General features: G+C 40.8%; 1 protein-coding gene across 7 annotated transcripts in view; it reads right to left on the bottom strand.

The window, feature by feature from the left end:
* GTDC1 (glycosyltransferase like domain containing 1) overlaps positions 1–25,519 on the bottom strand; it is a 283,243-nt gene that overhangs the window by 240,399 nt on the left and 17,325 nt on the right. For 4 of the 7 annotated variants that reach the window (XM_058193506.1, XM_058193515.1, XM_058193575.1 and 1 more), the window contains exon 1: positions 23,377–23,529. The exons of the other annotated variants lie outside the window; for them this stretch is intronic. In XM_058193506.1, the coding sequence (XP_058049489.1) occupies positions 23,377–23,434 (58 nt within the window). In that variant the 5' untranslated portion in view covers positions 23,435–23,529. Of the gene's footprint in view, positions 1–23,376; positions 23,530–25,519 lie in introns of those variants that run through there. 7 annotated transcript variants of the gene reach the window in all.

Genomic DNA, 25,519 nt, shown 5'->3' with positions numbered 1-25,519 from the left:
GTGAGCATGCACTGGGACTGGACATACCCTCCCTAACGGGCTTCCTCCCATACCCGTGAATCCCCTCCCCCCCTTTAAACCCCCCCCCCGACGGGCTACCCCCATTACCCCACCTTACCCTCCCGCCCCTTAAAAATTTCCTATTTAAAAAACCCCACAGGTTCTTTTTTTTCGCATGCCACCTCTGTGGGTCCCAAAACCCGTCATAGAGGCAGGCCCTCGGTAGTGTGGAGGGCCATTCCTGCGAGGCGGGGGCACCTCGCAGTTGCAAGAGTTCATGAGAAGAATAGCGCATAGCAGTAGAAGATAAGATCGGCGAAAAGGATGGTCCAACTCCGAGTGGCAAAGATGATGACAATTAATCATAGTTCCAAATGATGATAATCTTGAATAAAGGGCAGGCCTAAAATGATGACACAAGATAATAGTCCAGATGGAATACAGCCCCTGTACTATGCAGTAAAACAATAATAAACTTATTATCTAATAAGAAGTGTCAGAATTAAATGATAGTGTTCCAGTCATAGAGCCATTATACTGTACATCATCAGAACCTTGAGTGCATCTCGTATCTGGGATGGGGTGGCACCATCCCAGCAAGACACAGTGTGGTAATTTGGAAGTCCTCCTCGACTCATGATCCCTCTTCAAGGAACAGGTGACAGTCATGGCTAGAAGGGCCTTTGCTCATATTATGTGCCAGTCCATCACCGTTTGGACTACTGTAATGCACTGTACTACCCTTGAAAAGTATCTGGAAGAATAGAATAGAATAGAATAGAATAGAATAGAATAGAATAGAATAGAATAGAATAGAATAGAATAGAATAGAATAGAATAGAATAGAATAGAATAGAATAGAATAGAATTTTTTATTGGCCAAGTGTGACTGGACACACAAGGAATTTGTCTTGGTGCATATGCTCTCAGTGTACATAAAAGAAAAGATACCTTCATCAAGGTACAACACTTACAACACTTAATGATAGTCATAGGGTACAAATAGGCAATCAGGAAACAGTCAATATCAATATAAATCATAAGGATACAAGCAACAAAGTTACAGTCATACAGTCATAAGTGGAAGGAGATGGGTGATGGAAATGATGAGAAGATTAATAGCAGTGCAGATTTAGTAATAGTTTGACAGCGTTGAGGGAATTATTTGTTTAGCAGAGTGATGGCCTTCGGGAAGAAACTGTTCTTGTGTCTAGTTGTTCTGGTGTGCAGTGCTCCATAGTGTCATTTTGATGGTAGGAGTTGAAACAGTTTATGTCCAAGATGTGAGGGGTCTGTAAATATTTTCACAGCCCTCTTTTTTGACTCGTACAGTATACAGGTCCTCAATGGAAGGCAGGTTGGTAGCCATTGTTTTTTCTGCAGTTCTAATTACCCTCTGAAGTCTGTGTCTGTCTTGTTGGGTTGCAGAACCAAACCAGACAGTTATAGAGGTGCAGATGAAAGATTCAATAATTCTTCTGTAGAAGAACTAGTAATGCTTTTAACTACAGTTGGTGCAGTGTGAAAGTGTGGGCAATGTGGCAGTTTTGGGTATCCATACGGCTGCCCATGTAACATCTTGTTGCAAAATCTGGATTGGGTGCCAGTTTGCTTCCGGGTACAATTCAAGGTGTTGACTATAAACTTTAAAGCCCTTTATGGTAGAGGCTTAGGTTACTTGGGGAACTTTCTCATCCCTATTACTTTGATGCTTCCCACCGGGTCCAGCATGTTGCAGAGCCTGTAGTTCAAGATTTTTGACTGGCAGGGTCTAGGAAGAGATCCTTCTCTGCTGTTGGGTCCACCTTGTGAAACATTTTACCTCTGGAGGTGAGATTGACCCTCACTCTTTTGGCCTTCCAGAAGAACATTAAGACTCAGCTCTGCCAACTTGGTATATTTTTCTATTGATTTTTATGCTCTCTTTTATTGTAAACTATTCATTTTATGGAATATGGGACTCTAAGACAATACACAGGAATAGTTGCATTGACCTAGTTATTTCTCTTATTTCATAACTGTGTCTTTAAATATGTATATGACTGGTTTCACTTAATATAATAGTGCCGGGACTATTTTATTCTATAATAAATACTTTACAAAGAATGAGAATTCTCAGCAAGTATTCTCTGCAGGCACTTCTTGGGAAAGCAAATTCTATTTGAAATAGGTGGCCTCACATCACGCGAAATATTGTTGTATTTCTTTAGTTTTCATTCGTTATACTGTAGATCCACTCTTAAAACTCCATTTTAAAGCTTCTTTTGGAATTATTTGGAATTATTTTGGATTGATTTTTATAAAGAGTATGGTTGATGAACCAACTGTAATGTATTTGAATTTTAGGAGGGAAATTTGGACGGGAAAATGCACGTTGCTGATTGGCCAAAATCAGCCTCAGCCAAAATACTATTTAAAGTGGGGTTTTTGCCTGTTGGCTTTTGCTAGGATCACAATAAACTACAGAGCTGTTGTCACTTGTATCATCTCCTGCCTCGTCATTGCCCAAACCTAACATTGGCGACGAAGGTGGGATTTTGAAGGCAGCGAGACTAGGAAAAGAGCTGAAGGAGCGACTTAGTTTAAAACCCAGCCAGTAGTAAGAGCGGATACATAGCGATGTCTAGCTTTCTGGACCGGGAGGCCCTATGCACGGTCACTCACGCCCTCGTGACGTCTCGCCTGGATTACTGCAACGCTCTCTACATGGGGCTCCCCTTGAAGGGCATCCGGAGGCTACAGTTAGTCCAGAATGCGGCTGCGCGGGTGATAGATGGAGCCCCTCGTGGCTCCCGCATAACACCCATCCTGCGCAGGCTGCACTGGCTACCTGTGGCCTTCCGGGTGCGCTTCAAGGTTTTGGTGACCACCTTTAAAGCGCTCCATGGCATAGGGCCGGGTTATCTACGGGACCGCCTACTGCGACCAGATACCTCTCACCGACCCGTGCGCCTCACAGGAGGGACTCCTCAGGGTGCCGTCAGCTAGGCAGTGTCGTCTGGCGACGCCCAGGGAAGGGCCTTCTGTGGGGCTCCCGCCCTCTGGAACGAGCTCCCCAGGACTCCGTCAACTTCCGGACCTTCAGACCTTCCGTCATGAGCTCAAGACACATTTATTCATCTGTGCAGGACTGGCTTAGATTTTAAATTTTATAGGGGTTTTAAATTGATTTTAATATTTATATTTCTATTTTTAATGATAGGGCATTGGAATAAGTTTTTTAAAGATTATTTTAATTTTGTGTATCGATGTTTTATATGCCTGTGAACCGCCCTGAGTCCTTTGGGAGATAGGGCGGTATATAAATTTAAATAATAAATAATAAATAAATAAATAAATAAATAATACGCCGCCAGCGCCATTCGACCCAGCCAAGGAGAAATGGGGGTCGTACATGGCTCATTTCGAGTGTTTCCTCGAAGCTAACGAACTGCAAGGAGTATCGGATAATCGGAAGCGCGCTTACTTCCTGAGCCACTGTGGGCCAGAAGTCTTTGATACCGCCGAATCGCTGTCGGAACCAACGGCAGTACAGTCGGTGCCATGGCAAACGCTACAGACGACGCTACGAGCACACTACGCGCCGGTGCCGTTGAAGTTTGTACAACGGTTCGAGTTGAGGCAACGAGTTCAGCGCGAGGGTGAATCGATAAGCGTCTACATGGCCGCATTAAGGAAAGCTGCAAACCACTGTGAGTATAGGGACTTGGATGACTCTCTATTAGAACAACTCATTTGTGGGGTCAGGGACATCCAACTACAGAGGCGGCGGCTGTCGAAAAGCAACCTAACCCTGGCGATAGCCCTGGATGAGGCCAGGGCACACGAGATGTCCACCAAAGCGGCGGAAACCTTACAAAAGCCGAACACGCTGAATGCCACGGCGAAAGCAACACCAGTCCACAGCGAAGAAATCCAGGCCGAATCGGACAGTGAGGAAGAGGAAGACGTTTTCCACCCCGGGAGGCCGGAGAGAGGCGACCGGGACGAGTGCATGAGTTGCAGAGGCCAACACCAATGACAGAATTGCAGGTTCAAAGACGCGATTTGTCGGCGGTGTGAAAAGAAAGGACACATAGCTCAGGCCTGTCGAGCCTCCCAACCTTCCCGCCAAAGATTCAAACCGGCCAATCAACAGGGCGCCAGTTCAGCGAAGCGGCCAGGGATTGGCCAATTCAAAAAAGGCGCGAAGTTGAATCAGACCACTGTGAGAGTGGGCCACGCATCGACACGGCTAGAAAAGAAAATATTCACCAAGACATACATCGAAGGAGTGCAGTGTAAAATGGAGGTGGATACCGGCTCATCAATCACGATTATGTCTTGGGACACAATCGCAAAGGACCTGCCAGACGTCGCGAAATGCCAGCTGCAACCCCAAAAGCTGAGAGTGCAAGACTTTCAGAGGAACCGAATCCCTGTGCGAGGAGTCACGTCCGTCAGAGTGAAATATGGACAACTCAAGAAAACCCTGCCGATCACCATCGTCGACGGAAACCTGCCCAGTTTACTAGGTCTGGACTGGTTCAGAGCCTTGGGCATGGAAGTAACCGGGATTCACAGAAGCGGAGTCAACCTGAAGGACGAATTATTGAGAGAATTCGAGGACGTTTTCCAAGACTGCCTGGGCAAGTACGTGGGGACCCCCATCTCATTCAATTTGGACCCCCAGGTGGCTCCCATTAGATTAAAGGCTAGGAGGGTCCCGTTCGCCCTCAAACCCAAGATTGACAGGGAACTAGACAAATTAGTAAGCCAGGGAATACTAGTCCCCGTCGACCATGCAAAATGGGAGACACCAATAGTGACCCCAGTCAAACTGGACGGATCAGTCCGGATTTGTGCTGACTATAAGGCAACGCTTAACAAAGCATTGCAAAAGAGTGCTTACCCCGTTCCGTAGTGCAACATTTGTTGCACTCGTTAGGGCAGGGGCAGGTCTTCGCCAAACTCGATCTGGCTCAAGCCTACCAACAATTACCGGTAGACAACGGAACGGCTGAAGCGCAGACGATTGTCACACATCGGGGCGCGTTTAAATGCACTCGACTTCAGTTCAGAGTTAGTGTAGCCCCCGGGTTATTCCAAAACCTAATGGAGCGACTCCTACAAGGTTTACCAGGAGTAGTCCCATATTTCGACGATGTACTGATATCGGCAGAAAACTTGGAAGAATTAGGGGTCAAATTGCGGAAGGTTTTGGGCATTTTCAGGTCTGCGGGGCTTAAGGTTAAACTCAACAAATGCCAGATAGGAGTTGAATCTGTAGAATTCTTGGGTTACCAGATAGATAAGGAAGGCATCCACCCAACGGAGAGCAAAGTGCAAGCCATTAGAAAGGCCCCAATCCCAAAAAACAAAACAGAATTGCAAGCATTTTTGGGGCTTGTAAATTTCTATGCGGTATTTTTAAAAAATAAGGCAATGGTAGCCGAACCGCTACATAAACTGCTAGCGAAAAAAGCTGTTTGGACTTGGGGCAGGGTTGAGGCTAAGGCATTTGAAGGAGTTAAGAATCTCTTGTCCAGCGATAGCCTTCTTATTCAGTACAATGGGACATTGCCACTAGTACTAGTTTGTGATGCATCACCCTATGGGGTAGGGGCTGTCCTCAGCCACAGGTTACCGAACGGGTCAGAAGCCCCTATCGCATATTTTTCCCACACGATGTCCGTAGCGGAAAGGAACTATAGCCAACTAGACCGAGAAGCCCTGGATATAGTTTCTGGGGTTAAAAAATTCCATGAGTACCTGTTTGGGTGGCAATTTGAAATAGTCACAGACCACAGACCTTTATTGGGACTATTGGCGGGGGACCGTCCAACACCGGTTGCATTATCACCCAGGCTGACCCGTTGGACTATTTTCCTGGCAGCATATTCGTACAAACTGTCTCACCAACCGGGCAAGGATTTGGGACATGCGGACGCTTTAAGTAGATGCCCGTTGCCAGAGACTATTGAAGACCCGACCCCAGGGACGCCCGTCTTGTTAATTGACTCTTTGGACTCTGGCCCAGTCACATCTACGGAAGTGAATAGGGCATCTTACAAAGACATTGTCATAAGAACTGTGATCAGTTGGGTGCAGAGGGGATGGTCCACTGCACCGGGGGATCATTTCAAAGAATTTACAAAAAAGCGTTCGGAACTGTCGGTACAAGGGGGTTGTCTGTTATGGGGGGATAGAGTGGTTATTCCGGAGAAATTACAAGGGCATGTGTTGGAACTATTGCATGTGGGCCACCCGGGGATTGTAAGGATGAAAAGCCTAGCAAGAAGTTACGTGTGGTGGCCACAAATGGATAAAGACATTAGCGACCGGGTAGGAAAATGCCAAGCATGTCAAGAATCAAGGCCACTACCCACAACAGCCCCCATAAGGGATTGGGAGAAACCCCAGGGTCCTTGGTCCAGGATTCATATAGATTTTGCCGGGCCGTTCCATGGGCAGACCTTCTTAATTGTGGTAGATGCCTACTCAAAGTGGTCAGAAATTTTGCTTATGAAAACCACAACAGCGGAAGCTGTAATCACAGTATTGAGACATCTATTTGTGACACACGGGTTGCCCGACACTCTAGTATCCGATAATGGCCCACAATTTACGGCCACCCAGTTTGAGGGGTACTTGGCAGAAGAGGGCATCCGACATGTCCTCTCGGCGCCTTTCCACCCGGCAACAAACGGACTTGCAGAACGTTTCATACGCAGTGCCAAGGAAGCGCTATCTAGAATTAGCCCAGGAGATTGACAATCCAAAATTGATACCTTCCTGGCAGTCCAACATAGAACTCCCTGTGTGACCACCGGCCGCAGCCCATCGGAGTTATTAATGGGTAGAAGACTCCGGTGCCCCCTAGATTGGTTAAACCCAACATACTCCCCTGATGGGTTCCAAGGCACAAAGGAAAAAACCAGAACAATGACAACAGGTGACCCACTATGGGCACATAACTATAGTGAGGGCCCAGCGTGGCTAAAGGGAACAATTGCAGGAGTGACGGGCCCAAAGTCATACATAGTGGACATGGGGGATGGCCGAGTCTGGAGACGCCACATAGATCAATTACGAAAAAGAATACAAAACAATCCAGAAACCAAACAGCCAGACCCTGACTACCCAATATTTGAACCAACAGCTAACTCAACCCCGAGGCGATCGGAGGACTTAGCTGAGTCTGAAGAAGTCCAGCGACGCCAACCGGCTCCTCCGGAGGACAGCAGGGACGACTCTGCCAATAATCCAGGGCCGGATGGCCCAGAGGAGGAGCTGGGAGGAGCAAACAGTCCCTCTGACCAGCTCGACTCACTCCCAGGGAATGAATTGTGCAGGTCAGAAAGAGTTAGGAGACGCCCTGTCTACCTGCGTGACTACGTGGAAAAATAACATGCAAATGTTATGCAAAAAACTATGTAAATATGGTACAATGTGTTCTGGGAGGGGAGGAGTGTAATGTATTTGAATTTTAGGAGGGAAATTTGGGCGGGAAAATGCACGTTGCTGATTGGCTGATGCCTCAGCCAAAATACTATTTAAAGAGGGGGTTTTGCCTGTTGGCTTTTGCTGGGATCACAATAAACTACAGAGCTGTTGTCATTTGTATCGTCTCCTGCCTCGTCATTGCCCGAACCTAACACCAACCATGTAAAAAGCACATGGATTCTCTTGCCTTAGAGGCAGAAACTTACACCAATTTTCCTGAACATGAAACAAGTCAAACAAGAGTGCTTGGAGAACCCTCTTCTACCTCTGACCACAGCCCACATAATATTCAGTGCACATAGAATTGCAGATGAGAAGCATCTGTGCGCTTATCTGTATTCACTCTGAGGAATTATTCCAATACTGTTATCTTTTGGGAAGATGAAGAAGCTCTTTCAAAGAAGAGATAGAAAACTTAGAAACATGACATTGAAGAAAATGATTTATGAACTGTAAGCTGTGGTCCTTTGATGAGGAATTACTAACCTTCCCAATGGAATTTAGCAGAATGAGTAAAATACTTGGTGTTTGCCAAACAATCTTTGGCACTTTGTGAATATTTGTTTGATAGACATGCAACCTTAAGAACCCAACTTTCTCTCCACTGAAATAAGCCCAAAGAGGGGGTTTATCTCAACTGCTATCATCCACCTGTCAATCCCATTTTGATTTTTAATTAGTTTTCAAAATAACCAATAACTTTAAAAGGGGTTATTGTCATAAATACAAGATGGGCAGCCATAAAGAAAAGGTAAAGGGTGAAGGCAAAAGTAAAGTAAAAAAACACATGAAACTGCACGTGTGACTTCAAAATTCAAAGGTTACCTGGTATGCAACTTATAGAAAGCAACTGGAAATTTCTCCCTACTTTTGTGTCGGCTCAGAGAAAGTTAACAGTGTATTTTCCTCCCCATCAGTTGCTGCCAAGTTTATAATCTAGGATAGTTCTTTTCAATGTAGATTTGCTGCAAATAAGAAACTTATGCACGTCCATTTCTACCTATATTTGTATCTCACTACCTTGGCTATGGAAATGAGCTCCCGTTTCTCAAGTATTTTGCCAGGAGGTTCTCTAGGTGGTTTTTCTTAATACCTTGCAGTATCATTATGTTTTATAATTGCAATTCATCCTTTTCCTGAGAATATTCAAGCTGGAATCTAACAAGTACAACAGCCCTGTTGGGAAAAGTAGGCCACCAAAGCTTGGCAGGAATATCTTGGCAAAGAAAATCTAAAAAAATTGTACAAACAAATTGGGCTTTGAGAAAAAAAAATTGAACGCACCCACACCCAACCTTGTATTCTACTTAGCTTCCAAGCATTAATAGCTAGAAATGTAGCACACAAATTTTGAAAAAGCAATTGACTTATAAACTTCCATGAGAAATTAATTAATATGTTGAAAATAAAGAGGGGAAGTAAGAAAAGGCCAGGAGTTATAATGATTTTCAGTTAATCAATGAACTGCTGGTTTTCAGAGGGGGGGAGGGTAACTGAGGTGTTCACTGATTTTATTTAGTTAATAAATTAATTGGGGGAAATGCTAGGATCCATAGTGCTTTGATTTTGTCAATAAATTAATTGTTAAAAATTAAGGCAGGGAATAGCAGCTAAATTGTGCTGTGGATTTTATTTTGCTAAGAAGTCAATACCTGACTAGTTCCTATTTAAATAGATTTTTTGTTAATACAGTTGAAATGGTCAGCTCCTACAACTGCTGTTCAAATTGTTAAGAACAGAATGAGACCTTTTAATTTATTTATTTTTATTTTTTTTGCAAAGTTCTAATGGGAAGTCAATGCTCAAATGAAAATTAGCAGGTGGCTTCATATTTTAAAAGGATTTAAAAAAAAACTAAAATGGGTGAATAAAGAAGTGAGAAAATTGACACTGTATTTCGAAACTGTGCCTACATGTAGATATACCATTATTACCCTGCATATGATTTGGATAACAAATCAAAACTATCTTCTTTTGCTAATGATTTTAGGACTTTCATAATGACTCAAGAAAATGCAGCCTCAATAAAACTAGAAAGATGTCTGAGGATTCAAGGCTACTGATTGCCAATTAATTTGAGATAAAAAAACAGTGTTTCCTACTTAGTCATCAAACTCGGGGATTTTCCATCTAACCTCAATCAGGTATAACTCAGCAACATTTCTGAAATAAATGAATGATGAAGCTACACTGTTTAATTTTTGGTAAACTTTCTGAGGCAGGGCTAATAACAAATGTATTTCGTCAATGCTAAATTTTTTAAATGTAATCATTCTCTGGGAAATGGCAATTTAAATTAATAAATGAACACCAGGCATGTGCAAAATATTTTGAATCACACTATTTAAAACTGGAAATACCGCTACTTTGAGAAATGCTTTGGTCTGAATGCAAATACAGCTGTTCTGAAGGTAGAATGGGCTGCCTCAAAGCAGTTCTCTCTCACTATGAAATACTTCAAGTACAAAACACTTCTGGAAATTAGAAACAAAAGAAAACATTTCACATACAGAACAGTTTAAAGTAAAACATTTTTCACCTGCCCAGTGGAAGTACTTGACAGATACAAATACATTAAGGTAGATTAAATTATTAACTTGATTTGACTCAGGCGCCCTATAACATTGAACTATATAGAAAGCTCTTAATATGAGGGTGGGGAGAGATAAAAACACAGTACAAAATAGTTTTGGGGGTCACATAACTAGTAGCATGCCAGAGTTTCCTTCATCATCAGAAGTCACCAGAAAAATTATTTGGACAACTAAAAATAACCATGTACCACTCATAGAATCAAGAATCTATGCCGGGGTATCAAACTTGATTTCATTGAGGGCAGCAACAGAATTGTTTTTGATCTTGGGGATGGGGCGGGGGGGGCAGCTTGACTTCACTCTTGTCGGGAGCACCTGTGGTGGCCCGAGCACTCTGCCAGTAAAAACAGTCTGCCAATCTCAATTTTTGGCTGGGATGGCCTCCTGCAACCCTCTGTCAGCGAAAACAGAGCTTGGGAGGGGTTGCGCATGGCCCTCACGAGCTCCATTTTTGACTGGGACGGCCTCCTACAACCCTCTGCCAGCGAAAACGGAGCTAGGGAGGGCCAAGTGAGGCTCTCCCGAGCTCCATTTTCGGCTGGGATGGTCTCCTGCAACCCTCTGCCAGCAAAAATAGAGCTTGTGAGAGCCGCACTCAGCCCTTCCGAGCTCCGTTTTCACTGGCAGAGGAGGTTGCAGGAGGCCGTCCCAGCCAAAAATGGAGTTCGTGAGGCATTTTCACTGGCAGAGGCACTGCAGACTGATCCTTCGCTGTTTATCCAGGGCGGCCTGGCTGAGGTTTCTCATGATGAATGAATAAAGAAATAAAAGGCCTCATATGTCTTACTCTTCGTTATAGAAACCTATAAAGTTAGATTACAATGAATTGTTTCACTGGTCCCCACTGGCAGAGCTCTCCTGCTTTTTAGATAAACTATTAGAATCCTTACAGTCTCTAAGATGGTCTTATATGATCCAGCACAGCTTTTTTATTCAGATTCTTATGGTGTCCCATTAGCCTACATTGAGCCATATTATATTTGGTGTATAGGTAGTCCTCGACTTATGACCACAATTGAGCCCAAAATTTATGTTGTTAAGTGAAACATTTAAGTGAGTTTTTCCCCCATTTTAAGCCACAGTTGTTAAGTGAATGACTGCAATTGATAGATTAGTAACATGGTTGTTAAGACAATCGGGCTTCCCCATTTATTTTGCTTGTCAAAAGGTCCCAAAAGATGATCACATGACCCTGGGACACTGCAAACATCATGAATATGAGTCAGTTGCCAAGCTTCCAAATTTCGATCACATAACCCTGAGGATGCTGCAACGGTCATAAGTGTGGAAAATGGTTAAAAATCGCTTTTTTCAGGGCTGCTGTAACTTTGAACCGTCACTAAATGAACTGTTGTAAGTCAGGGACTACCTATATATGCCACATGGGATCAATTTTATTATTTATTTGCTTTTTTGTTCGTTTATTTATTTATTAAATTCATATGCTCAGAGTCCAAGGTCTCTTCCAGGCCCTGTGATTCTATGAGTCGCTGGATGGCATAGAAATTAAATACATAAAAATAAATAAACAAAACTTCTCCATATTATTCAGGTACATTTTTATTTTTTTATTTTTTTTAATTATTATTATTATTATTATTATTATTATTATTATTATTATTATTATTATTATTATTATTATTATTATTATTCAGCTCCTCATTGAATTATGCTTCTGATTAAAAAATGAAAGGGTGAAAAGAAAATTCCAGCAATCCCCCTTTTTCCTTACATCTTTCTCCCTGCCACCCTGCTGACAAAATGTTTTGAAAGTTTAGTGGGGGTTAGGATCTGAAAAGCATATTAAAAAAGGAGTTTCAGAATGAAAAGAAATGTACATGATATTTACATCTCAGCTTCATTATTACAGCAGTGTAGATATGGGAAACTGCTGAATAAGTCAGGGGTAGAATTTCCACAAGTGAAAGGCCTTACCAAGTTTCAGAAGTTATTTCAGAGCATTTTCAGAAATTGTTATGAGATCACATAAATATATAAAGAACTTTTGCTGAAGAGGAAATGAATCTGAAAACAATGAATGCTCACATACACTACTCTATTGTTTTTTTAATGATATGTTTAAAAATTGTTTGCATTGTGCAGGGTTTATAAAGTAAGGGTATGCAAACATCTTCTCCCTACACTACACTACAAAGTGTTACTAGCCAACTCTAGTTCTTACTTTTGCAATTCTTTCACCAATCATTTTGAAATATTGCACCAACAACAACAAAAAGCTGTTGCCCTAATTAATCTACTGCTACTGGTGTTTAATTTTGAAAAACAGGTAAGATTATTTTGGCTAAATAATTTTGCTATGTATTTTCTATTAGCAAAATAAACCCACTTAACTATAGGATGACTTTCTACACACACACTTTCCACTTTTATCTAGTATCCTAAAAGAAGTCAGAAACTTTATTCATTAATACCATTGAAATACAGGTACCCGTTGACTTATAACAGTTCATTTAGTGACCATTCAAAGTTATGTCAGCCCTATAAAAATGACTTATGACTGTTTTTCACACTTATGATCATTTCAGCATTCTGCTGGTCATGTGGTCAAAATTCAGCACTTGGCAATTACTGGTATTTGTAACAGTTCTGGGGTCACGTGATCCCCTCTTTTGACAAGCAAAGTCAATGGGGAAGCCAGATTCACTTAACAACCATGTTACCAACTTAACTATCAACTGCAGTGATTCACTTAACAACTATGGCAAGAAAGGTTTTACAATGAAGCAAAACTCACTTAACAAGTGTCTCACTTAGCAACAGAAATTTTGGGTTCAACTGCAATAGAAAGTATCATTTATAAATTCTATGTGAATAATTACAAACAAAAAAAGAAATTTTCCATTTCAGCTAAAACTGCAAGATTTTTTTTTAAATCCACAAGTTAAGAAGCAACCATTAACAGTGGGTGATAGTTTGTTTCAAAAACGGGTATATAGCTATATGGTAATCCTTTCTTAAAATTATGAAAATACATGCTGCAAACTTTGTCTATGGGTATTACAAAAATTTAGCCCTGCAGCTGCCAACCCATGTTTATTTAAATGTGCTTCAGACTTCAAATGAAATTAACCTGGTTTAGTCCACAATTCTAGCCATGACTTTTATGCTGGATTTTAAATTCTTTTAAATACATTATTTCCTAGCTATAATTCTCCATCCCTAAAGTGTTTATGGGCTTTGATTTTTATGAGATACCCAGAAAGTATCAAATACGAGAACAGCAGCCGTAACAGTCAGAATAACAAGTTTTACTATGACGGTTTCTCAAAAGGCGGCATATATTCCAGTTGTCATAATACCTATGCTTTACAGTGATTTTATATAGCGATTAATTCTGCTTATCAAACAGTGCTCAGGTTTGCTTTATATATTAATTATGAATAATAGTTATGCAAACCACTAATTTTAAATTAACTCTCACTAGTAATATAATTTCTTTCACATATCAATCACATATTAAAAATGAAGAGTCATTATGGCACATCACTCTCTCTCTCTCTCTCTCTCTCTCTCTCTCTCTCTCTCTTTCTCATATGCATATACACAGGCGCACGCACACACTTTCCAAAATGACATTGTATTAAATATTATCTCTGTTTGAAGCTTCAATTTATGAAAAAAAAAGTCTGCCAACAGAAGGGATATTTTAGCTCTGAATAAATGGATTAGAGTACTTCCAAAGTTAACCCTGACAAAGCTAAGCTTATTTCCCACGGGCCTCTACAAAAAAGGTCCTGTCTTACAGCTCTATAAAAGATGGATTTACAAGAAGCAAAGATACCAATGGGGTAGTAGAATACATCCTGGGAGGGCTAGGTTGCGTAGTTTTTGAATGGTCACAACCCTGTGACAACCATTTTATGATAGCATCCATATCAAATTCCAAGTGGCCCTAAAACTTTATTTGTCCTATCCTATAAAAGGTACTTGAAGATTGTTATTTAAGATCTTCAGTTACAGCTAAGCTTTTTTTATACACATTGAGATAATGTAATTTAGAGCTTTAAAACAATTTTTAAGAGGAGACTCACATAGAACATGTTACAATAATTCAACCATGAGTTCACCGTCAGCCATCTCTGTACAGGTAGTGCTCTATTTTCAGCAGTTCATTTAGTGACCGTTCAAAGTTACCACAGCAGTGAAAACACTGACTTATGGCCGTTTCTAACACTTATGACAGCTGCAGCATCCCTGTGATCATGTGATCAAAATTTGGATGCTTGGCAACTGGTTCATAGTTATGATGGTTGCAGTATTCCGGGGTCATGTGATCATCCCCTTTTGAGATTTTCTGACAAGCAAAGCCAATGGAGAAACCAGATTCACTTAACAACCATGTTCCTAACTTAATGACTGCAATGATTCACATAACAATTGTGGCAAGAAAAGTCATTAAACGGGGCAAAACTCACTTAACAAATGTCTCACCTAGCAACAACTTTTGGGTTCAATTGTGGTCGTAAATTGAGGACTATCTGTTTACAGTCAAAAGGAATGGTCTTCAGGAACGTTGTTTGCTAGAACCTTCAATATGCACAATGCTATGCCACCTACACAGATTTGTCACCAGAGCTACACAAAGTTACATGAATGAAAATCAGAATCCCTTCAACATTCAGAACTAACTAAAATGTTTACACAGAGGGGAAAAACGGTAACAGGCAGATATGGCAACCAGTTAAACATATTAAATATTTGCAGCATATATAGACTTTGCTGAAATTGAATTGTAAATTTAAAATGTCAAGACTGTAACCCTTCCAAAGTATCTGCCACAGTGCAAAGCAGGTACTTAGGCTATACGTCTTTGTTCTTCTGAAAAGGGAAAACCCAATGTCACACCTCATAGGAGGTGATAATAAGTAAAAAAAAAAAATCAAGCTAGTTTAAAACTCTTATGTGGCATGACATTTAATTCATGCACTTTCAATATGTAGCTCAAAAGTGGATAGCTTTCTTTCTAGAGATGATGCAAATTGCAGGTATGAAGATGGAAATATTAACCTATGTTCTACTTTCATCTTGAAAGTACTTTAAAAATTACAACCACATGTTTCACTATGATTCAAAAAACGCCTTACATTTGACACTTTTAAAGCATTGCATTTGATTTTGCTTATACAAGATAGCATCTTCATTTTCCAAAGAGCCGTTTCTGTTAAGATTTTAGATAATTTTTAGTCTCTTAAATAAGATTTACTGTAGAACATAAAAACAAACAATATATTATCTTATATTATCCCCAGGTCACCTCCGTTTAATAGCAAAGAGTTGCTTTTAAAATTTTCATTTACAGAAAAAAATAGTGCTTCATTTTGAAATGAAACTTCTGCCCTATCATAGCTCAAACCACTACCAAGAAGCCTCCAACCATGAGGAATAAATTAAGGAAGAAGGGGAAAGGGGCTGTGGAAAAAAGCATAAAAGAAAAAATCAAGTTCCTCGGTTTTAATTCTCCCCCATTCACAAAAAAAGCAAGGAACCGAGTGCAAGACCTTTTCCATAGTCATAAAAAGGATGAAGGACAATACGCCATATCATTCAAGATTTAATTACAGTTTAGGGTCCTGAATTTAGAAACATTCATTTAGTGACCCTTTGAAATTAGAAAAAAGCGACATGACCATTTTTCCCACTTAACAACCATTGGGGCATCCCTATGGTCACATGATCAAAATTCAGAAGCTTGGCAACTGGTCCACATTTATGATGGCTTCAGGGTCCCCGGGTCATGTGATCACCTTTTGCGACTTTCAGACAAGCAAAGTCAATAGGGAAGCCAGATTCACTTAACAACCATGTTACTAACTTAAGAACTGCAGGGATTCACTTAAGAGCCCCGGTGGCACAGTGGTTAGAATGCAGTACTGCAGGCTACTTCTGCTTACTGACTGCAATTTGGCAGTTGAAATCTCACCAGGCTCAAGGTTGACTCAGCCTTCCATCCTTCCGAGAACCCAGATTGCTGTGGGCAATATGCTGACTTTGTAAACTGCTTAGAGAGGGCTGTAAAGGCACTGTGAAGTCCTATGCAAGTGCTATTGCTAAGTGTGTCAAGAAAGATTGTAAAATGGGGCAAGACCAGGGGTGAAATGCTACTGAATTGGACCGGATCCACCGAGTAGGTAGCGGAGATTGGGGCTGGTTTGGAAAGCCAGTAGCAATCTCTAGCTGGCCACGCCCCCAAACCAATCTGCGGCCCGCAGTCATGAGTAAAGGCAGGCAAGCGGAAGGCCATGTGGAAGGCAGAAACCAAAGGAAGCATGGTAGGGCTGCAGGGAGAGGATCTATAAGGTAAGCCAATGATGGCAGTGGGGTGGGGAGGGAGACCCACTTTGCTCAGCCTCAGGGGGGACCTGCAAGGCTCGCTTGCCTTTTGGGAGTGGTGTGCTAAGCTTTTGCGCTTGGCTTCTGCGGAGCCTTTGGCTGACTGCTGCCCACTTGCCTTCCCCACCCCACCCCGCATCCAGCCTATGATGGAGAACGCGCCACTCCTGGGCCAGGCCACCCACCTTCGGGTCCCTGAAGGGCAGGGTGTGTGCTCTGCCGCTACCGCCACCATTGGCACCGTGGCCGCACAGGAAAACTCCACGGTGCAGCGCAGTTCTGGGATCGGGGGGGGGGAGCCCAGGCAAGCTCTGCCGCTGCTGCTGCTGCCGGGAGCATCCACGTGGGAGAACTCCCTGGCGCAGTACAGTTCTGGGATTGGGGGGGGGAACCCAGGCAAGCTCTGCCGCTGCTGCTGCTGCCGGGAGCATCCACGTGGGAGAACTCCCCGGTGCAGCGCAGTTCTGAGATTGGGGGGGGGGGAGCCCAGGCAAGCTCTGCTGCTGCCGTGCTGCCACTGTTGCTGCTGCCAGGAGCATCCCGGCAGGAAAACTCCCTGGGAGGGGCTCTGTTTAGACCAGGTTGTGTGTGTGTGTGTGTGTGTGTGTGTGTGTGTGTGTGTGTGTGTGTGTGTGTTTGCGTGTGTGAGAGAGAGTGAGAGACAGACAGAAAGAGAAGGAAAGAGGAAGGGAGAGAGAGAAAGAGAAAGAAAGAGGAAGGGAGGGAGGGAGAGAGAGAGAGAGAGAGAGAGAGAGAGAGAAAGAAAGAAAGAAAGAAAGAAAGAAAGAAAGAAAGAAAGAAAGAAAGAAAGAAAGAAAGAAAGAGGAAGGAAGGAAGGAAGCTTATGACCACAATTATGCCCCAAATTTTGGTTGCTAAGCAAGTTTCACCACATTTTACAAGTTGGCCACACCCACCATGTCACATGACCACCAGGCCACGCCCACCAGGCCACGCCCACAGGACCTGTAGCAAAAGAAATTAGATTTCACCCCTAGGCAAGACTCACTTAAACTGTCTTGCTTAGCAAAGTAAATTTGGAGCTTAATCGTCGTCCTTATTTGAGGACTACCTATACACGTGATCCAGTTTTCGCACACCGCCCTTTCAAATAAAAGAAGAGGCATGTTTGGTGATTACTAAGCATTTGGGCTACCCTGTAGAACACAGAATATGCGCAGATCACCCACTTCTCAGTACCTATATGGATCTGGAGGAAATATACGGAAAAGATTAAGCAACATTAGCAATGAAAGCCAGCTGGGGGATCTTATATCTGCCACTCTCTCTCAGCCCAACATACCTCACAGGACTGTTTTTGTTGGGAAAATAGGAGGAGGACAGAGTATTAGATATGTTCACTGCCTGAAGTTATTTATAAAGCAATCAAGATGGGATATAAATCAAACAATCAGAGCATGAGAAACAAGCATTTGAGTCAGGTACTGCTGCAATCTGCAGTATTGGAAAGGAAGAATGCCAAACCTATTCAGTTTGCGATCTTTCGTTTACATGCAAGTAAAACACAACTAAAAATGTCTCTTAAACCCATATTATTAAAACACAACTTATAACTAGGCACCAGAGAATGGTGAAAAAATACATGCATTAGGGACATTGTCAGTATTTTTGTTGCCTTATTCTGGAAGTTCTGCAGCTCTGGGAGGGGATATAGACAATAAGTTGAAAACTAAATTAAACAGCAGCACCAAAGGAGTGTAAATAAACCTGCATATCTGTGCCTAGTAAAATGAATATTAAAAATGACCAGGAACATTTTCTTGGATATATTTAGGTATTAAATATTTAACAGTTATTGCCTAATAATCAGGAATCATGTTTTCATTATTAAACAGCAGTAGTGTATAACAACTCTTTTTAAAGGCATGTTGCCAATGAATGGTTCTCACTTCATTTTCAAAACCCCGGAAGATTACCCAGTCTTAGAGAAAATAGCATTGCCAGAAAACACGTGCAGTTCTGGACATACATACGCTTCCACTTCAAAGCCAGAAACATGTGAAAGCAAATCACTGTGTTTCCTCACAAAATATGCTAGAATTGACTCGAGAGTTATGGATTTTATAACTGCACAGGATAGATTATAGAAAAGAGAGCAATGTAATGTAACTTTAAAGAGATTAAAATATATTTGCATTTATAAACGCTGTGAAGGATCTTGGAAGCACTTCTCTATACTTTTTCATCTTTTCAATTTTTTTCCTTTTCTTGCACATTTTTTGCTTTATTTTTCTCCTTGACTTTCTAATAGTTTGTGTTAGTTTTTATCTTTTGGTTTCAAGGTTTCAATAAAAACTGTACATTTTTTAAAAAATGCTAGAATTGAGTGTAATCCAGCACTAAACCACTTGGTGGTTGCTTTTCAGCCTTTCAGAATGACAGTTGGAAAAAAATCTACTATAAACTGCAGAATAACTACTGTACATGTTTCCATATAATTCAAAATACCCTCCCTCGAGCCTACACACATGTTGTAATTCTAAAAAAGAAACCTGAAACTTATCTCTGATAGAGGGTTGCTGGAAAACAATGAGAGACCTGTTCTCTTCATACAAGATAACATATTTTTCAAAATATAATCCTCTTTATCTGAATCATGTGCATACAATTCATATGATCTGCTGCATATGATCTGAATCACATGCACCAAATTCAATTCTGATGTCTAAAAAAAAAGGAAAAGAAACTAGTTTGCCCTCATTCTAATATTACTTTTTGTAGAAGTTCATACTAAGACAGTAGCCTTTACCTGTCATTTAGGATATAAGATCAGGTGAATCAGGACGTAAGATTGAATCATAGACTTCTGTAAATTGGGTCTAACTAATTGCCAAACATATAGATGACCCTTGACTTGCAACTGGTCACTTAGCAACTGTTCAAAGATACAACAGACCTCCCCCAGTCGCATTATGACCCGGTTACTAAGTTCTGATCTCCACCTCCCCACACACACACACACAATCACATGACCACATTGGTCATTCAGCAATCAGCCCACATTTACTTTTTATGACATGCCTATTTAAAAGTAAACTTGGGGTTGTGGGAAAGAGACACTATAATATAATTTGTTTGTACAATGTTTACAAGTCTGGGCTTCTGATCATTAAATTCCAAACAACTTACTTACAAGAGATCAGAAACAAATTGAGTTTTTATTGTAACAAAAAGGTAAAGTTTTCCGTATCCACTCGGATCCGACATAGGACTCATCTTCGTTTCTTGGCCGAGGGAGCCAGTGGTGTCCGAAGACATTTTCCATGGTCATTTGGCTAGCATGGCTGTACACCAAAGGCTTATGGAATGCTGTTACCTTCCCACCAAAGTGGTACCTATTTATCTACTTGCATTTGCATGCTTTTCAACTCCTCATACACCCATTTAAAAAGAAGCTCCTGCAAAAGACCTTCAATTAAGCCCATTCAGCCATGGCAAAGGAATTCTCAATCTCCTTTTCCTTGACTTCTGATGGTCTGTGGATTCCCAATGAAAGACAGAATGAAAGGAAGAGGCAGACTTCTTTTCTCAGAAGTAAGTTTAGAAGGGAATAGATTCTACTACATTTTTTTCATAAAAGGCCAGTACTCAGGATTATATGATCCTACATCCAGAGCTATTTTTAGTGAATCCAATCTAATAAAACGCCAATCAAAATGTACTGCAGGAAGCAAAATAAACTGGATTGCAAGGTCCTTCAAAAGCAAGAAGGACTTATATACAGGTAGTCCTCAACTTACAACCATAATTGAGCCTGGCAATGATAGTAGTAAGTCATGGCAGTCGTAAAGTGGGTCACCATGTGACTGGACTCAATTTTATGATCTTTTTCACAGAAGTTGTAAAGCAAACACAGGATTGGTTAAGCAAATACCACAGTCACTAAGTGAACACATTGGACCAGTTTTTTCCCAGAAACCAGACATAAACCCCAGTTTCCAGCAAAACCATCATAAGTTGTAGACACTGGCTGCAGGGCGTTGCCAACAGCCTTAAATGTGGGCCATTTGCCAAGTGCTCAAAATGAGACTATGTGATCATGTGGGATTCCAATATCAGAACTTTGAAATTGGATAGTAAGTAGGGAAAGTGAGTCTGTAATCATTTTGAACAGTCACTCAGAGACCAGACCGAATTCAAGAACTACTTGTAATTAATAACAGAGAGAAGGATCAGGGCTATGTAGGCATAAGTCTACTAAATCCAGCTTCCTTTAATTCCCTTTCAGGTGCACTGATTTATTCTGACTAGCACCAACTCTGTTGATGAAGAAGTATTTTGTGGGGGAAGATCAATCTTCCCCCGAGTCCAAGATGTTTCAATCCCAACAATTAATTGGAAACCAAGGTCATCCAACCATCACTATGACATAATAAAAAGGACAAACTTTGTTATCATTTCAGCAATGGCTGGAGGATGCTATAAGCCATTATAAGTTACTAGTATGATGATCACCTTTAAGTACCACAACACCTCTTTTAAAAAATAATATATGAAGCGTTTTGAGTCTTATAAGAAAGCTACTCATTTCACTAGTTATACATTTTCCATTTAAGAGGAATGTCCTAAAATGAATAATAGCCCGAAATATGAGCATCACAAATATTAACTATCAAGGATGAGGAAAGTATAAAAATGAGAGGCATCAGAAACTAGAAAAAGGGCCTTTCTCATTGAAGAACACCTCTCCTCAATGCTTGAAAGCAGTTACATTCTTTGCAAAATTCATACATCTGGTGTGGAAGCTACTCTTGTCTCTATATGCATGCATGGTTCAGTGGTTTACGTGTATAAGCATGCAGAGACAGTCCCGTGGCTTCCAAGCTGTACAAGCCTTGGAAAAGATGTGAAAGACACAAGAGAATGGAGTGGCAAATAATAGGGATCCTAAAATAAATGCAGCTCTACTTTAATAAGAGTAGCTAGATCACTTTTCTCTACAAAAAGGGTGAGGTTCACACTTATAAAGTGTTACAAATGTATTATGCAGTATTCTTTAAAAGGCAGAAACTCATCAAATATTGGAAGCCAATTTCAGATTCTTTCAAACACTTTACTTAAATGAATTCTAAAAGCTTCTGTTAGCATATAGTTACAATCATGGATTTAGCAAACAACTTGCATTTTGAGTATGATTCAATTGGGCATATCTCTTTAAAAGCAGAAAAAAATGGCAGCTCCATTTCTGAATCAAATTAACTATTTGCACAGTGCTCTCCTTAATTCCACATATCCCCTACACACACACACACACACACACACACACACACACACACACACACACTTTCATTGTCTTTATAGATGTCAATGTAATATTGCTTCTTGAAAACGTTAGCAAAAACAAAATCAATGGATTAGCAGAAACAGATAAAGTGTTCTGCTACTTAATTTCTATTTCCTAAACTACATTACCAAGCTACATTTTCCTCTTTAATATTTCCAACTTTGGCAGCACATCTTGTTTCATGTTTTATAATTTCTTACTGAACCTGGCCACAGAACTTGTCATCTTCCTCTTCTTTTCCAAAAGTGGTTGAGGTATAAGCTTGAATATCCATCACGAAGGAGCTATCTGTGAAATCTAATTGATATTACTTGGTCACTGACTGCATTGTATCATGCACAATCTTTGTTGTACTTCTTCTGACTATGAAAGCAACACTGGTCTTCCTTTGGTTTTCATGGACTTCTGACTGGAAGTATAAAATATTTCCATATGCTCCTATCCTCACTGTTAAACAATAATTAATTCATTAAATGCTTTTACTTTGTTGAGCTTTTCCTTGTTTATGCTTCTTACATTCATGCTACCACAGTAATTTCCTTTGCAGCTTCAGGTTTATTTCCCTGCATGGTCAGATCAGTAACTAGGCACCCAGAAGGGGGTTTTTTTTCTTTTTTTTTAATTCAGCTGCATCATAAATACCATTAGCACTCTGTGAACCAAATGGGCAGGCAAGATAGTCATCCAACACAATATTGTCCAATCACTTTATCTTGCCTGTCCATTTGGTTCCCTTGGTAATCTCAAGGGAGATTACCTTGTTTTTTTTTTCTTCAAAAGCAACTGGATTGTTGTTGTTTTTTTCCTTGAGGAAGAATAAAACATTTCACTTCTCATCCAAAAAGCTTCATCAGTTCTGATGGCAGGAGGATAGAAGGATAGGTACTGACAGTTTAGACTGGGGCTGGAAGGATAGGTTCTGATAGGGTCCCCCCACCATCCAGTCTCAACTGTCAGTACCTATCTTTCTATCCTCCCGCCATCAGAACTGATGAAGCTTCTTGGATGAGAAACGAAACCAGGGGTGAAATCCAGCAGGTTCTGACAGATTCTGGAGAATTGGTAGTGGAAAGTTTGAGCAGTTCGGAGAATCACTAGCAGAAATTTTGAGTAGTTTGGAGAACTGGCAAATACCACCTCTGGCTGGCCCCAGAGTGGGGAGGGAATGGAGATTTTGCAATATCCTTCCCCCAGAATGGGGAGGGAATGGGGATTTTGCAGTATCCTTCCCCTGGAGTGGAGTGGGAATGGAGATTTTGCAGTATCCATCCCCTGACATGTTCACCAAGCCACGCCCACCACACCCACCAAGCCACACCCACAGAACCGGTAGTAAAAACATTTGGATTTCACCACTGAGCGAAACATTTTCTACTTCTTCTTCCTCAAGAAAAAAGCACCTTTGAGCAACTATGACTTGCATGACCAAGAATCTCCACAGATGTTTTCCCTTGGTAATAACCTGGAGTGATTTATCATTGCCTTCTTCCTATGCAATACAGTATGAATTTATGCCTTTGTTGATATCACTAAAGTGTTCATTCATCTGTAACATTTTCCTAAATCACTATTGCCCAATATTGGGATAATGTTCATATCTTGGGAAACCCTAATAGAAGTATATACTCTTGGCATACTCACAGCGTGCCTTGCTCTTTGTCGCAGGAAGCCTCTGCCCTCCCATATGAGAGGGCAGCATAGCAGGATTTGTAGACTGGAGTGTGTGTGTCTCTCTCTCTGTCTCTCTCTCTCTGTGTCTCTCTCTGTCTCTCTTTCTCTCTCTCTCTCAGCATCCTCAAAGATAAATAATAGGGGGAGAAAAAAAGGTCGCGTGCATTATAGTTATTAAAATTAAAAGCTGGGGAAAAGGCCACATTTGGTAACTAGACATAACTATTGAAATGAAGTCAATCTTTGATCTTATCATTAAATCTAGACTATATAACAATATATTATATCATTTTCTCATTTACAGAACACAGAGACTTTCAAAAATAAATAGCAAACTCAACCCCCTGGGGGAACATGACCCATAGTTTGAGAACTCATGACCCATGGCATAAGTCCAATACCTTTGAAGAAACTTAAGCTCTTAGGCTACACATTGCTTTCACAGGAGAAAAACTGCTACCACAATGGCTCCTTCTCCAGCTACCTTCTAAACAGGAAGTCTAGAGCTTTTCATCACAGCCAGCCATGGAAAAACTACAATAAGCAACTAAATGAGGATGAAAATGTTCCAAGACAATAGTTTATATGAATCAGCTCTTTGTCCTTGTGGTCTGCTCATCTGGTTGTCAATCACTGAACTTGCCAGGAAGAATGAATTTTGGACTCAAAAATGTCCTTTGCATGAAAGATGTAGCACACATGTCATACCGTGTTGCTACGACTGTTCCAATAACAGTTGCTTGTTCTAGGGTCTCCATAAGCTAGAAATATCATCAGTTGCAAAACTCTCAGAAAGATGAACCTCAGGGAAAATTCAGTAACACATCATCAAGGCTAAACAAATCCCCAAACAATCACATTTTGCACTGATGCTTAAAAGGGGGTAAACCTTCATTAATCTAATCTGGTACTTTTAATGAGACAAAAAAATAGGTAAGTAAGCAGATCCACACCATGCTATTTATTTCTCCCCGCAAAAAAAAAAAATCACCATTATTTTTAATATGCCTGTATAAAGCAATGAAGGTGAAATTCATTGTATATTGATGATATACATTTTGTGGGACACTATGATGTCACAATTTTATTGATATATTTGTATCATTTCTGAGACTTCTTCAGTACCAGAAGTAGCTCCTGCATACTCATAGCTCATTCACAGAGATCTCTGTTAATTGGCTATATCAGAAGAACCTCCTTAAGTAACATGAAGTGAAACTTACTGGTAACTTTCTCTTTTTAGAAGCAGGGTACCCTGTTCCCTAGGAAAATCAGCAGGTTTGGCAAGCAGATAGGACTTACTAAATTCTCCTCTGAGGCAAAGAACAATCAGCGAGGTCAAAGGAAGATACATCAACATCACTATTATTTTTGTGTTTTCTTTTTTTTTCTTAATAATTAAAAAGCAATAAAAAATGTACGTGAAGATATTATTTGCAACACTTGGATTATGTCCAATAGATGTAGATATCAGACTTCAAACCTCCACCAACAAAAACTTCTGACTAAATTACTGCTCCCAAGAATCCCTTCCCTATAATTGCACACTTGTTATCTCTTTCAACTTTCAATCTATTGACATCATTGCTCTTGTGAAGCGTTCCAGAGCGTCCTAATCAGGAACTGGGGCTGTTACCCCAATAATAGCATCCAGTTTTTCAACAGTTGTCTACTTAGACCCTGCCCCCCACCCCAGATGAACTCAAAGGCATTCCTGGTTACTCTTTAGTCTCTGAATGAATCTTCAGCGAGGACCATGTTTCAATGGAATTATTTCACAAATCAGATTAGAAGACCTGCTCAGCCAAAAGCATTGGTAAAGAGAAGCACCTCATCAAAGCTTTCTACAATACATTATTCTGTGAGGAAAATGGGTGGCATAAAGATAGATCGATAGATCGATAGACAGATCGATAGATAGATCGATAGATAGATACTGCATATAGAAGACTAGTCTCAATTACCTTCCAAAGTCTATCAGCATTTCCTTAAAATGGAAACAGTTGTGTTCCCAAAATTCTGAGAATGTTTTTCATTAAATTATAATGCATACAATTAGGATGTACAATAGTACCACTACTAGAAAATGAGAAGAGGAAACAGTGAAAGTAAC

The sequence above is a fragment of the Ahaetulla prasina genome, chromosome 1 (genome assembly GCF_028640845.1).
Source record: "Ahaetulla prasina isolate Xishuangbanna chromosome 1, ASM2864084v1, whole genome shotgun sequence".
Classification (NCBI taxonomy): domain Eukaryota; kingdom Metazoa; phylum Chordata; class Lepidosauria; order Squamata; family Colubridae; genus Ahaetulla; species Ahaetulla prasina.
The sequence above is the reverse complement of the archived record's forward strand: the minus strand, read 5'-3'. Positions and strand labels throughout refer to the sequence as shown.